General features: G+C 42.9%; 1 protein-coding gene across 1 annotated transcript; it reads left to right on the forward strand.

Moving 5' to 3' along the window:
- Positions 1–12,864: 12,864 nt before the first annotated feature.
- LOC128413463 (aurora kinase A-interacting protein-like) lies at positions 12,865–13,545 on the forward strand. The gene has a single exon (XM_053387467.1). The coding sequence runs from the start codon at positions 12,940–12,942 to the stop codon at positions 13,543–13,545; it is 606 nt and encodes a 201-aa protein (XP_053243442.1). The 5' UTR covers positions 12,865–12,939.
- The last annotated feature ends 2,137 nt before the right edge of the window (positions 13,546–15,682 follow it).

Consider the following 15,682-nt stretch of genomic DNA (forward strand, 5'->3'; position numbering starts at 1 on the left):
TTGCTAAAATATCAGCAAAGATTTTATAATCCACATTTAATAGCGAGATGGGTCGGTAGTTCTTAAGTTGGGTCTTTTCAGTCTCTGTCTTTGGTATAAGTGTGATGTAGGCCTCCCTCCACGTATCTGGTGCCCTTCTCCCCTCCATAATTCCATTACAGACTTCCCTCAAAGGTTGTAATAACCCTTCCTTCAAAACTTTGTAGTATTTGGAAGTCAGTCCGTCCGGTCCGGGAGATTTGCCCAACGTCATACTTTGGATGGCACCTTCTATTTCTTGTTCTGATATTTCCTGATTCAAAATTCTCTTACTTTCCTGAGAAATCTTTTTCAGCCCATTTTTCTCGAGGAATTGTTCTATGTCCATTTCTTTCTGCGGCCCTTGTGTATACAGTTGTCTAAAGTAGCTCTGAAAACAATTCCTAATCTCCACTGGGTTAAATATATTCTTTCCATCCACTTCTAAATTTGTTACCGTGTTGAGTTTTTGTCTCTTCTTTATTTGCCAAGCCAATAGCTTGCCACATTTATCTGCGGATTCAAAAGTCTTTTGTCTCATTTGTTTAATTTTCCATTCTATTTCTTGATTCATCAGTTCCATAAACTGTGTTTGATATAATTTAATTTCTCTTAGAATCTCTTGCGATTTTGGTTTCAATCTTAATTTCCTTTCCCCTTCTTTTATCTTTTCCAAAATTTTCTCTTTCCTCTCATTTTGACTTCTTTTCTTTAGTGCATTTTGTTGTATCAAAAAACCTCTCATCACGGCTTTACTTGCGTCCCATATTATTCTTTTTTCTACTTTAGTCCTCAAGTTGATTTCAAAATAGTCTTTCAAAGTTTTTTGGGCCTTCTTGCAAATCTCCTCATCTCCAAATAAGGTGTCATTCATTCTCCATCTGAAGGAGCCAGTTGTTCTTTGCTTCATCACCATCTTTACTGCATTATGGTCGGAGAAGGTTTTTGGGCAGATTTCCACTTTCTTTATATTCGATGCCATTCCGCTAGTAACCCAAATTTGGTCGATCCTAGTCCATGTCATTTTGGCTTCAGAAAAGAAAGTTCCCTCTCTTTCTAATGGGTGTTTTGTTCTCCAAATGTCAATCAAGTCCATATTGTCAGTCATTTCAAAAAAGGTTTTTGGTAGTCTTCCGTCTTTTGTAACTACCTGTCTTTGTGATTTGTCCATATTTGTCGAAACTACTCCATTCATGTCTCCCATCATAATTAAATTGTAATCCATGTAGTCCATCAACGTCTCATGCAACTTCTTAAAAAACTCAGCTTTCCCCTCATTTGGTGCATAAATTCCCACTATCAAAAACTTTTCTCCTTGAGATTGAATTTCAATTGCCAAATATCTTCCTTGATCATCTTTAAAGATTAGTTTCGGCTGCAATCTTTCCTTTGCATAAATCACCACTCCTCTCTTTTTTACTCTATCTGAAGATATAAATTCTTGTCCCAATCTTTTATTTATAAGTAATTTTCTATGTGCTCTTGTCACGTGCGTCTCTTGTAAACAAATCAAGTCCAATTGGTCTTTTTTTAAAGCATGGAATATATTTTTTCTTCTTCTGGGGAAATTTAGGCCATTACAGTTCCAGGTTAGAAGTTGCAAAGCCATGATGGGGCTATTTACTCTTTCCTCCTACAGCTCCTGATCGTTGTTCCTCTTCTGTCGGTGGTTCCGTACCCGTGTCTAATGGTCCCTTGCTTGAAGGATGTAGCCCTTGTCCCGGAAACACTTCCTTCTGTAGGTCTTCTTCGTGTTCTCCTAAGAACTTGTCTTTATCACTCACTGTCTTTATTCTTCTTTTCTTCCCCTTATATTTAAAAGACAAGCCTTGAGGAAATTCCCACCTGAATGGTATGTAGTTCCTTTTCAGCAGTATCACCAAGTCCTTATAAAGGCCTCTTGCGTCTAGAATATGTTTGGGAATGTCTTTAAAGATCTCAATATGAAAGTCTTCAATCTGAAGGGTTCTTTGGTAATGCAAGTTCAGTATTTTATCTCTCTCCTCCTTTGATCTCAAAGTTATTAAACAATCTCTCGCTCTGTTCTTCCTCTGCCTTGTTCCCAGTCTGAATGCACTCTCTATCTTAAATTCTTCCTTGTCCAGCTCCTGCTTCCAAAAGTCAGAAAATTCTTTTGTCAAAAAGTCCACCAAGTTATTTCCTTCCTTTTCCGGCACAAGTCTGATCCTTAAGTTCCTCTCCTTCCGTTGCATCTCCAGCATAGACAGTGCCAAATCATGCTCATCTAGTTTCTTGAACACCGGTGGAAACTTTCCCTCAGCAGCAGTTGCAATTTCTTTAGCATCCTCAGCTATCTGTCGTGTAGTAGATGATTCCTCCAATATTTTTCCGATTGCTTCTGCATTAGAGTTCACTTTATTTCCAACGTCAGTTATACTTTTTGTATTTAAGTCAATTTCCCCCGAAATTTCTTCGATTTTCTTATTTGTTTCAGCAACTTGTACTTTAGTTTCTGCTCCTTGCTTTTTTAGTTCCTCCAAAGAGTCATTTATTTTCCCCAGTGCTTTAGCAAGTGCTTCTTCTGAAAGCATAGTTTTCACTTTTGTCTTTGGGACAGCTGCAGTTCCAGAAGCTCCTGATACAGAAGCCCTTCTTTGCTTAGAAAGATCAATTTTGTATTGTCTGCCAGATCTCAAAGTTGTTTCCTGTGTATCCTCTTTCTCTTTACCATCTGCCATAACAAAATCTTTCAGTCAAGGTCATTCCCACACTCTTATGCTGTCAGACAAAAGTTCTAAAATTTTGAAGTCCACTTGTTGCTGAAACTATTCACAAATCCTCTAGAGGGCGCAAAGCAGATTCTTGTCTTCAAACCAGTCCCACACTTTACTAAAAAGAGAGAAACAAAAGCCCTCCGAGTCCTCAAAGTCCCTTTCAAATAGTTTTTAAAAGATCCAAAGCAATAGTATCCTGCATAAGACTTTACAGTGCAACAAAGTAGGATGTTTCTAAGTTGAGAGTAACCAAAGTCAATAACTCAGTTACTTTTTTACCTTCATATAACAGCAGTCCTTAGCCGGTTTTCTTTTCTCCGGCAGTCCGATCCCGGGTTTAAGAGCAGCGGTAAACAGTCCAAATTCTTTTTTTAAAAAGGCAGGAAGGTACTGTAAGGTTTTCTTCCCCCCCTCTCCTGCCTTCGGGGGAGGGAGTTCTTTTTTCTTTAACGGTGGATTCCTTAACTCCCACCAGTCTCCTTTCAAGGGTTACAGCTTAAATGTCTTTTGCTTTAATCTTACTGCAGAACGGAAAGCAGACTTCCTTTTTAGTGCTTGTCCGTCTCGGTGCCCGATTTCTTTAATTTTAGCGTCCAATTAATCTTTAAAGTTTAATCCTACTCACGGAAAGTTGTTTCTTATTAGTCCAATTCTCAGGAAGAAATCAGCGCTCTCCGCTAATGGCGACGCGGCTTCACTTCGTAGGCTGGGTGAAAGCGACTCTCAGCACCGCTCCACACACCCTCAGCTGTTCCGTAGCCTTTAAAAAGGCTCCTTCCCAGCGTCGGGGGGGCGCAAAGGTGCCCGCCGGGTCTCCGGTTCACAGGCTTCGCGCCTGTGATTTTTAAGGGTCCCCGCTCCGCCGTAGCTGCAGGACCCGAACCCACGAAGCAGATCTCCCTCGGGAGCTCCGGGAGAAATCCGCCATTAAGCGCTGGCGCTGACCGGAAGTCAATTACACAGAAATATGGCATATAACGTATTTGGTGGAAACTGATCTGAAGTGGAATGGAAACAGCACTGCTTATGGTGAATACAGGTCAAAATAGAAATTGCTGCCTTATTACACCCCCCCAAAACACTCCTGCATCCTATGTTTCTATGCTGGCTGAGAAGCACATGTGTGCTGGATTCCTAGTGGGCATTATCTCTCTTTATGGCACTTTATCTTTGTCGGGATTCAAGCCAGAAGAGCCTCCAGCTCTTCTCTTAGTCCAGAGGAATTTGGCCACCCTCCAGGTGCCCGGCTTGAATCCTTGTTTACCTCCCCTGCCAGCGCCTGCCGGCAAGATCAAGGGAGGTCTCTTCGGCGATTCTCCTCAACGTGAAGGAGAACACACCACTCCTCCCCCTCCCATCTCCAGGGGGGGGAAAGAGACAGACAGAAATGTATCTACATGTCTTTATTTCTGTCTTTCAGCAGTACAGAGAAAACATGTCTGGACTCTTTGGAGAACTAGTTCCAATGGTAAACAGTGGTTCATCCTTCAGTTGTGAAGGCCTATCTATTGTGTGAGACTTCCTCTCAATGACTGTGACAACTGAGCTCTCCGAGCTATCAGTGTCATCACTTTCTGTACAGCTGAAATCAGTGAAATCATCATCATCTGAATCGTCATCAGTGGGAAATGTGTGTACTATCACTCTCTCCTGTTCAGGAGCACTCTCTAGAAATTTTGTGAGAATCACCTGACCAGATTCAGACAAAATTACTCTGTAGAGACCCTTTTCATACCCCACAAAAATGCCTCTGGCATTCTTTACTCCACCTGGAGCTTCTGTTCTCACATGAGACCCAAAAACCTTGAAATGGGCAACAGAAGGTTTTCTGTGGAACAGTTTCTCAAAAGGAGAACTTCCCAACTCTTTTGAAACCTTTCTCACTTTCGTATAACAGAACGACATCAGAGACTCGGCCCAGTACTCATGTGGCAGATGTGAACTTAGCAATTGCGCTTCCATCCCCTTTTGCAATTCTCTGTTCACCCGTACACAGACACCCCTGTTCCACGCTTCCGCTGAAACAGAAACCTTGTGTCTGATCCCCTTCTTCTGCAGGAACCTTTGGAAATCCTGTAAAAGAAAAATCTGCTTCTCATCTGCTTCTCATAGACAATCAATGTTAGCATCATGCATACTCTTAACTTTGTCACAAAACTCCTGAAACCTCTCTAAGGCTTCCTTTGGCTTTCTCAACACATAAACCCAGACATAGTTAGAGAAATGATCCACACACACAAGATAGTATCTTGCATTGCCTCTAGATGGTTCTAGAGGACCAATCACATCAGCATACACCCGCTGAAATGCTCTGTTGACTCCGGTCTTCTTCTTGCTCACACCTGCAAGAGAAACTAGGTTAGACACAGATGAATTACATTCCATGTAATCACTTTGTGCAAAAGTCAACAAATAAAGTCCATCCTTCTCCCTGGCTGAAAGAAATAACTCTCCATCTTTGTAGATCTTGCAGCTCTCAGCATCGTAGGACAGTTTCAGTCCTTTCTTTGCAATCTGCGAAACACTCAGCAGATTGAACTTTAATTCAGGAACCAAGTAAACATTGTTGATTGTCAAGTCCAGACTCTTAAGATAGACAGTTCCCACGCCGGCCGCTTCTAGCTCCTGACCATTGGCCTGTGTCACAGTGAAGCTTTGCTTCTTAAACGTTGAAAAGAGTCCTCTGTGTGGGGACATATGAACCGTCGCTGCAGTGTCGATAATAAACGCGTTCCCAACATCTGGCGTGGTTCCTTTCACCATCAAAGCCTTTGCAGGTTCCACCATAGTCTTGGTATGACCTTTGCCTGACGCCTCAGGCTTTGCTGAGCGGCTCTTCGCTCCTTTTGGCTGACGTGGCTTCTTACAGCTCCGCTGAAGATGCCCAGCCTGTCCACAACTGTAACACTGGACAACATTCAAAGCTACAGCATCCTTTCCAGTAGCCTCATCGGTGGGGGAATTAGAACTCCGTTCCTCCCTCCCCCTGTCCTTTTCTTCCAGTGCAGCATGCCGGCTGTGTTCATCTAGAACCACGGCATTCAGGGGCACTCCCCCCTTCTTGGCATCCATGCTGAATCCAAGGGTCAGCTTTACAGTCAATCTCAAGCCAGCTTTCACTTTTCAAGCCAGTAAACTCCAAAAGTCTCTGTTTACTGCTTCACTAGCAGGCTTGCCTTTGGGCTGTTTTTTCAAAACCCTTGCACAGCTGCGCAGATACACTTTCGATTTCCCAGGCTCTTTTTAGGCCACTCAGTAACTGGCAGACGTTGCCTAGCAACCTGCTCAGGACGGAACTCCTTATCTCACCACAGGAATTCCTGGTATGCAAGCTTGCCTTCAGAGCTTGTTTTTCAAACGCCGCTCTTGTGAACCAGAAATAAATCTTTCTGCGTTCATTCTCTCTCCCCCAAAATGCAGCATACCTTTTTTGGGGCTCCGTTGCCTTGAAACACACTCCTCTCGGTGTCCAGCTGTCTGTTCTCTGTTCAGCTTCTGGCTGCAGGCAGACGCTTTTCTTTATCTCCTTAGGTGCAGAGGATGGCAACGATTCATCGACCTCTCACCTCTCATGCAGATTCTCATAGATCAGATAACCATCGGTCTGCTACCAGTTGTCGGGATTCAAGCCAGAAGAGCCTCCAGCTCTTCTCTTAGTCCAGAGGAATTTGGCCACCCTCCAGGTGCCCGGCTTGAATCCTTGTTTACCTCCCCTGCCAGCGCCTGCCGGCAAGATCAAGGGAGGTCTCTTCGGCGATTCTCCTCAACGTGAAGGAGAACACACCACTCCTCCCCCTCCCATCTCCAGGGGGGGGGAAAGAGACAGACAGAAATGTATCTACATGTCTTTATTTCTGTCTTTCAGCAGTACAGAGAAAACATGTCTGTACCCTTTGATTCCCAATGCAGAGAGAGAATAAACTCCACCCATGTACTTCCAGTACAGGGTCATGTGCTGCTCTGAGGTAACATCCGGCTCTCAGAGCACTTTACAGACAGTCCCAGTTTCCCACGAGACAATCCAATAACACCCACATCCTGTTTACCATTCCAGCCACCTGGTGCTTGCTTCTGCATTGCTCCTTTTTCGTAACAATCTTCTGGCTGATCTCAGAGCATTATCTCTTGTCAGCTCCCCGTATCAGAGTGAAGAACTGTGCTTAGAAACGGAGCCGTGAATCACCCTTTATGGTATATCTGACGCATCTAAGTTAGCTGCATATGCCAGGGTCAGTCAGCCATGGATCTCAGGAAGATATGTGGGTTTCTTTACCTTCGTTCTGCTTTTGCTAGGTGTGTGTTCGATCACACTAAGAGATATGCTGAAAGCCAGAAGAGACATGCTTGGGAGATCCATAATACTTTGAAAACAACAATGACGACAATAAAAAAATCATCTGGCACAGAGGAGAGGTTGCCTAAGCTTTTCTTCCCATGCTGTTTTCCTGACCAAAAATAAAGCTGTTGTTAGCTCCACAAGGGGGGAAACGTGCTTGTATCACCACCATCCCTCTGTGAGGCTAAGATCTTCTTCAATGGCCAATTTAAAGCGAAGAAATGACATCTGGGGAAAACTGTTTTCCCCCAATGCTGTTCCTCAGATTCACAGTTGCTTTAGAAGTACAGTGGTACCTCTGGTTAAGAACTTAATTTGTTCCGGAGGTCCATTCTTAACCTGAAACTGTTCTTAACCTGAAGCACCACTCTAGCTAATGGGGCCTCCTGCTGCCACTGCGCCACCACCACACAATTTCTGTTCTCATCCTGAAGTAAAGTTCTTAACCTGAGGTACTACTTCTGGGTTAGCGGAGTCTGTAACCTGAAGCATTTGTAACCCGAGGTACCACTGTAGAAAGTCCAACCATAGGACTTTCATATCATATCATATCATATCATCATATCATATCATATCATATCATATCATATCATATCAGTGTTGGTTCTTCATTCCAGACACAGCCGGCCCCTCCATTTGACAGGCTGAGGCGACTGTCCCAGGCAGTTGGTTTTGGCTGTCTTGAAAGGGCAGCAAATTGTCATTTATTTACTATTGCTGTGTCTTTACTGCCAGGGAGGAGGAAAGAAGCTTGAGAGATTTCCTGTGTCAAGTGCCAAAATAACTTGGCTGACCTTGGATGCCATGTGTCTGTTTGTGTTTGTTTGTGTGTCATTTTCTGCTCTGCCTCAAGCGACAAAAGGTCTTAGGCTGGCCTTATGCTCTCCCTTTTGAGTGGAAAGAGATGTTGTGAGTGTGGGGATGATTAGGGAGGCAAGAGAGGATATATTATTTAATGATATCCTTCCTAACTTGAGCTAGCAAGTTCCATATTCTAGCAGAGTTCCAAACATTCCCCTTTTTTAAATTACGCAGCAATCATTTTGTTGCTGACTCATCTGAGTCTTACTATTAAAGATTCCTTCCTGGTAAAATCCCTTCTAAACCCTCTTAAAAAGAATAAACACAAGAATCTGATTAACATTAACATAAAAGTAGCTTACTCACAGATTCATTCAGGTTCACAGATACAGTGGTACCTCGGGTTAAGAACTTAATTCGTTCTGGAGGTCCGTTCTTAACCTGAAACTGTTCTTAACCTGAGACACCACTTTAGCTAATGGGGCCTCCTGCTGCCACCGCACGATTTCTGTTCTCATCCTGAGGCAAAGTTCTTAACCCGAGGTACTGTTTCTGGGTTAGTGGAGTCTATAACCTGAAGTGTCTGTAACCTGAAGCATCTGTAACCTGAGGTACCACTGTATATCCCTGAAGGCAGGCTTAGGTTACATAACAACTAGAACTATTCCATAAAGAAGTTAGTCCCAAGTGACTGCGACTAAGCAGTCACTTTTCCAAACAAGCAGCAACATACAAAATGGAGAACACACACTGATCAGAACATAGAGGCTGTGTGCTCCTCCATGCTAGTACAACAGACCACACCCTCATCAAGTCAAATGTAATGGAAGTCTGTCACAGCTCAGAAGGAAACTGGAAGTCTTCTCCTGAGTGGTACAAAACATCCCCTAACATGTCCACTACAGGAATGTTGTACTTGACTGCAGTTTTACATCCCACAATGAGAGACAGGGAACTGCAGCTACTCCATGTATCTTCTCGTCTTCCTCATAATACCCTAGTTTCGCATAAGTGCAACATGGTATCACAATGGCTTGCATTGTCAGGACCAGATTTATCGTCAGTCAGAGTGAGGCACCCACCTCAGGCAGCAAATGCTAAAAGGAGGAGAATGGTGGCAAGGAGTTTGACGAGCAAATGTGTGTGCAATGCATGGCCTACCCTCCATCCCATAAACTAGCTTGCTGCCCTTAGGTATGGTAGAAGATGCTGTTGTCCTATCACCAGTGTTAAAATAAGATTCAGCCACTGCTCTGGTCAGTTTCTGAATGGTGGGATGCCATTTTGTCCTTTGCCTCGAAAGCAAAATGTCTTGGGCTATCCCTGTGCATTGCTGACTCCCAGTAATGTACCTGCCCTGATTTTAATGAGAATGTCCCCTTGAGAATCCCTCATTTGCCAGGGATTCGGTTTGCGTCAACCTGAGAAAGGGCATTCTCGATTCAGACACCCCATCTGTGGAACTCCCTCACACCCCAGAGACCATTGGTGCTTATAAGCTTTTGGCACCAAATGAAGACCTACCCAGGCTTTCGGCTGAATCTGTGTCACAGCACTTCGTAAAAATAGCTATTTACCTGTGTATGTGCTTTCGCCTGGTTTTATTGCATGACCTCCAACATTTCACTGATGAGAATAGGGACATAGTTTATTGACTGACTGATTTTATTGTGTTCTTTCGGCAATTCACTCTGCTCTGACGTTATCTTGTAATGAAAAGAGGGTAACAACATTTACAAATAAATAAAATAGAAAGCAAATTATATGAAGGGGCATTAGATCATGTATTGTGCTAAATTAGTGGTTTTTGAAAGCAGAAAAGAAGCACAGAACAAGATCAGCCCTCTTACATTTAACACACATGGCTTCCTCCGAAGAATCCTGGGGTGTTTAGTTTGTTAAGGGTGTTGGGAACTGTAGTTCTGTGACTGGTGAACTACTGTTCCCAGTAGTTTGGGGGGGTTTTTTTGGGGGGGGGAGAAGCCAGGTGCTTTAAATGCATGTCGGTGATGTGACAATAAAATCTAGCACCAGCCTTCTTCACAACCATAAGATGACTTATCACAGACACAATTAGGGGACAGTCCAAGTTAAAATCCCAAAAAGAGTGAGGAATGTATAAAGAGTATCTTAAAAAAGTGTCCTCAAATAAAAACCTGGACTTGCTTTGAGTGATTTTTGCAAAACAAAATAAGGGTGACAAGTATATTATATGGAGAAAGATAGTAACGATGAAAAGAGAAAGAAGCAGTTTATCAAGAAAGGAAAAGTAGAACCGCATAGAGGAGGAAGGAAGTCTCTAAGAACAAAATAAGAATCAGGAATAGAAAATAAGAAGTGAGTCTGTTTGTAAGATTTTTCAGATTTACTGTATGGTTATGTGTTTGCAGTTTCTTTTTGTGTGTGTTTTCAGTTTAGTTTGTTTTTCTTTACGTTTTGAGTGTCTATGTGTTGTCACAAAAATTCAGTAAAAAGCACTTTAAAAAGCAAGCAAACAAACCGTAAGATGACTTATGATTGTGCTTTCCCGCCAACTCTTTCTATACCGCATGTGCACCACGCATTCAAAGTGCACGACTCCCCCCAAAAAATCCTGGGATCTGTAGTTTACCCCTCACAAGGCTGGGAATTGTAGTTCTGTGAGTGGTAAGCTACAGTTCTGCATTTGCTTTCAGGGTGCCTTAAATCACGTATGGTGTGTATACAGCCAAAGAGAATTTGGAAGCTAAATGGTATGCAAGAAAATCCCTCCCACATAACGGCAGTGTGAGTTTGTGCCCTTGTTTTTTAGCTCTCCACTTATTCTTCTCTGAGTAGTATTGATCGCCTTGGCATAAGCTTGGAAACTGCCTCCATCTTCCTTACTAGCGCCACCTGCCCTGCTTCAGGCCTGCAGGAGTCTGCTCTTCCTACATCACAGTTCAAGGTTCTCCCTGTGGTTATTGCAGCTCTATCTTTCAAGGATCCTCCTTCTACTCTGCAAAAACGCACACAGAGACTCCTGAGGCCTCCCAGTTCTTTGTAGCTCTCAAAATAGCAACAACAGAGCAGCGATAAACTAGCTGGCCCAGTTTGTATCAGGAGTGCATTGCTACTTCTTGGGTGGTATCCCTGCCATGTGCCGTGGAGGAAAATAAAATATTGCTCTCCTTAGGGCCTCTAATTATTTAACTTTGGCTTGGAAGTGTGGGCCAATTCCTGGCTTGTTGGCACAGGCAACTTCCTCCGAAATCTATCCTATAACCGTAGTTTGACTTTCATGTCTGCATGCTGCTGTCAGGTGATCTTTGATAAAATATAATGAAGGAGAGATCTGACGAAAGATTGTGACATACCTTTGTTTGGTGTTGCTGAAGCTCTGGGGTTGAATGCCTCTGGGCTGAACAAGGCACTCAAAGATGTGCCAGAACCTCGAAGGTCTGTTTTCTTTACCTTCCTATTGTTGTAAGACGAACTGCTCTTTTAAGATTAGCACGTTGAGCCAACATTTTATGTCTGAAATGAGTGAGGTGTGCTTTGTAAAATAAAGGATGGCGTTGATAATGGTGGTGTTTTTAAAAGTTAATTTTAAAAAGATTTATTTTGCAATTTTTAAAAAGAGTTTGGGGGCTAACGTGAGTGTAATTTTGATACTATGCAGCCCCTGCCTTTGTGCTGGAGGGAAAGGGTGAGTCTCCACAGCTATTCCAGGAAACCTTGGTCCCAATGCCTGGAGTCACACCACTGATCTTGCCCTCTGTTGGCCCAGTCAATTCTTTATTAACAAGCGGTAAAAATGCCTAGCGTGCAGGCAGGTGGGGGAGAGAAGAGGGGCCACATATTACTTCTTAATTGTTTTATTCCCCCCCCATGTTTTTGTTGTTGTTTAGTCGTTTAGTCATATCCGACTCTTTGTGACCCCATGATTGTGATGCAATGGTGAGATGGTAGGAGTCACTGGGCGCCCCATACTTCGTAGTCTCCTGAACCTCTTTTCAGTGCATGACCACACAATACAGTGGTACCTCAGGTTACAGACGCTTCAGGTTACAGACTCCGCTAACCCAGAAATAGTACCTCGGGTTAATAACTTTGCTTCAGGATGAGAACAGAAATTGTGTAGCAGTGGCACGGCAGCAGTGGGAGGCCCCATTAGCTAAAGTGGTGTTGTTGTTTAGTTGTTTAGTCGTGTCCGACTCTTTGTGACCCCCTGTCTTCCACTGCCTGTCTTCCACTGCCTCCCGCAGTTTGGTCAAACTCATGTTTGTAGCTTCGAGAACACTGTCCAACCATCTCGTCCTCTGTCGTCCCCTTCTCCTTGTGCCCTCCATCTTTCCCAACATCAGGGTCTTTTCCAGGGAGTCTTCTCTTCTCATGAGGTGGCCAAAGTACTGGAGCCTCACCTTCACGATCTGTCCTTCCAGTGAGCACTCAGGGCTGATTTCCTTAAGAATGGATAGGTTTGATCTTCTTGAAGTCCATGGGACTCTAACAGAATATTAAAAACACAATAGAACATCAAACGTTAAAAACTTCCCTAAACAGAGCTGCCTTCAGATGTCTTCTAAAAGTCAGATAGTTGCTTATTTCCTTGACATCTGACGGGAGGGCATTCCACAGGGTAGGCACCACTACCAAGAAGGCCCTCTGCCTGGCTTCCTGTAACTTCGCTTCTCACAGTGAGGGAACCACCAGAAGGCCCTCGGAGCTGGATTTCAGTGTCTGGGCAGAATGATGGGGGTGGAGAGGCTCCTTCACGTTCTCTACAATATCCTTTTGAAGGCGAGGCAACCAGAACTGTACTTCCAAATGTGGTTGCACCACAGATATAATGTCATTATGATAGTGGCAGTTTAATGTTGTTCTTTTATGTTTTATATGCATTATAGGAATTACTCTAGTATGTTGGTGTTTTTGTTTTTTTAACAAGGTAGTGGCTCACAAACATCATCAAATAAATCAAATAAAAATAAAGATCATTCAAACAGCCCCCCATCGTCGTGAACGGGATGGTAAGCCCGTGTGGATGAGTGGTCCTCCAGTATGCTGCTACCATGACTGACGTCTCAGATGGCGAGGGCCTCTTGGTTTGCAGAACGCTTTCTGTTGAGATCGACCATCTCGCTTCCGGTTCCTAGACTTGCTGCTTCCACAAATTACAGCACACTTCCCTCAAACAGAAATGGAGCCCAACCTCAGCAGTTGGACCCTGAGCTGGAAGAAATCCTGGTGCCAAGGAAGATGTCGATCTCCCCCCTTGAAAGCTGGCTGACGGTCCAGTATGTCCTCCCTAAAGGTGGAGGTGCTGTCAATGTTTGTGAGAAGCTAGGCTATGAACCCAACCATCAGTATGACCTCCCCCCATCTTCCTGGGATGCAGAGGGTGAGGATGACAGCGAGGAGGGAGGAGGCGAGCTGAACCGGGGCAAAATGGAATGCAAGAACATTTTGAAGATCCAGAGAAGGAAGATGAACAGACACAAGTACAGGAAGCTGGTGAAGCGGACAATGTTTTTGCGGAAGAAGGTCATAGAAGGTCAGTGCTGGAGGAAACAAAAAAGGTTTGAACGAGATCTGGAACGCGTCTGGAGGAGAGCCGGACTGAGGAAGGCTCCTGAGGGATGGACAACATCTCAAGATGGACAACATCTCATATATCTCAAGAAGTCCGATTGATGTCTTCATGAAGTTTTTTTTTTAAATTAAGCAATATTTAAAGCAAAAAAATAAAAAAATAAAATAAAAATAAAGATACACACCCAACAAACAAATGAAAATCTATACATGCTCAGCCAACATAGCCATCTCTGGTGATGTGCGCATTTCTTTAATATGCAAAGTTTAATAATTAGGTGGTTGAATAGCTGAATGATGGTCACAGTGTGCAGAAAATCAAATGGAAAGCTAATGATCCTTGTGGGCATTAAGCTCTGCACCAAATAATAGTAATTGAATTATTTCTTGCATGGTGGGAAGTCTGAGACTTTCCTTCAGTCCCTGAAGGCTTTGCAGGGAAAAGGCAGACACAGAGCTCTGCGTGGCTCCTGTTATTCCCTTCCCTGGAACTGATTGGCAAAAGATGGGTATGGCATGAAAGTTACCGGACAGCAGCTGTGGTAGAAAATCAATGCGTGGACATTTGGAATCATCAACAAAAAAGGTGCATTTCCTGTTCTCTCTGTCGTTCCGATGTTTACAGTGTTCTCACAATGCATACACTTGAGCATATGGTGTAGGATAGATGCATCTGCCAATTTTGGCATCTCATTTTTTCCAGTGTTCAGTTCTCCACATTTCTGCATCAGTTTGTGGATTTTTTTGAATCTTCACAAAAATTCGCCAGCATTTTAATGCACACTTCTCCAAATATGTATATTTTGGCACACAGCTTTCCCTAATATAATTTTTGTGTGTATATTATTTTCACTACTGTGTGCATCTTAGGTACATGTCCCCCTGAAAGACACATTTATGTACACATTATTTGGTTGAAGAACCACATGACAAAATTCAGAGAAGTGCGACTTTCATAGGGTAGCTGTGTTTTGCTTCACTTCTTGTTTTGTAAAGTTCGAATTAGGGATAATCTCGTTGAAATCTAAGCTGAACCATATTTCTCCTCCATTCTTAGTGTAGAGAGAGATTTCTTACATCACATCCCAGAGGAGACAGATGATCATCCCTTCTCCCACTTTGGGTGTTGGCAAAATACCCTACCTTTCTACAAACAAAACAAAATGCAACCTAAAAATAAATAAATGAGCAAAGCCTAAATTACATTCAGTGGAATTTATTTATGAGTATACAAATATAGGACTGCACAGTGAGTGAGTTTAGGGAAGAGTTGTTTGTTTGGGGAAAATATTATGACCTAATAATATGAACTAATTTGTTATATGATTGCCTTTTTCATTTTTGCTTAATTTATATTTTGGACAAGGGTTTAATGGAGTGTTGTTGTTTAATATCCTGGTGTTTACATATGACTATGAATTGCCTCTTGTGTTGTTCTATACTTTGTGGAGCGACTGGTTTTGTTGCTTTTATATTATTGTTAATTTCTTGGCAGTTTAATGTAAACTGCCTTGAGCACACTGGCAATATTATGTATAAATATAATTCACTTTGACCTTGATTAATTGAAACCAAGAGCATATTTCAATAACTGCTTAGGACGAAGAGCTATTTATTCTCTGATACTATACAGAATCTCCAGCAAGACAGAATGAATGCTGCAAGCAACCAGGAAGGAAAATCCAAGCGACTTATCCTGTGATTAAGAAATAAAGCATCTCATTGATCTTGTTCTTGCTTTCATGCCTTCCTAGCTCCTGGAAGCCACGATTGTATGGAGTTGCGTTAACTGAATGAATGTCAGTTGTTGGGTCCCTAAAGCCATTACGTCATGTAATAGAACCTTCAGGAATACATCCAGTCGGAAGACATGTGCAATATGCTCTGAATCAAGATCTTTCCTTTGGAATTTGCAGTGAACATAGCGACACCAAATATGTCAAGCTGACAGCCCCGGGGATTGAATTCTTTAAGAGACAAGCAGAGCAGGAAACAGCGGTAGCAGGTGTTGGCATAATAATTAGACCCATGCGCTAATGGATGGGGGAAAGATGAAAACAGAGCGACATCTAGTGTTCAGTGAGGACAAAAGCAAAACTAATTTGATTATCCAGTTGCCAGGTTGCCAACACAGAATTTTTCAAATGGGGGCTAAAAGCCACTTCGCCCAACAAAAACCCCTGTTATTTTATGTATGTACTTATTAAAATGATATCCAGCCTTCCTGTCAAAGTAGCCC

Source organism: Podarcis raffonei, chromosome 5 (genome assembly GCF_027172205.1).
Source record: "Podarcis raffonei isolate rPodRaf1 chromosome 5, rPodRaf1.pri, whole genome shotgun sequence".
Taxonomy (NCBI): Eukaryota; Metazoa; Chordata; class Lepidosauria; order Squamata; family Lacertidae; genus Podarcis; species Podarcis raffonei.

Bases quoted from the DNA above. Each gene is read 5' to 3' on its own strand.
- LOC128413463 (XM_053387467.1), top strand. From the start codon at position 12,940: ATGGCGAGGGCCTCTTGGTTTGCAGAACGCTTTCTGTTGAGATCGACC.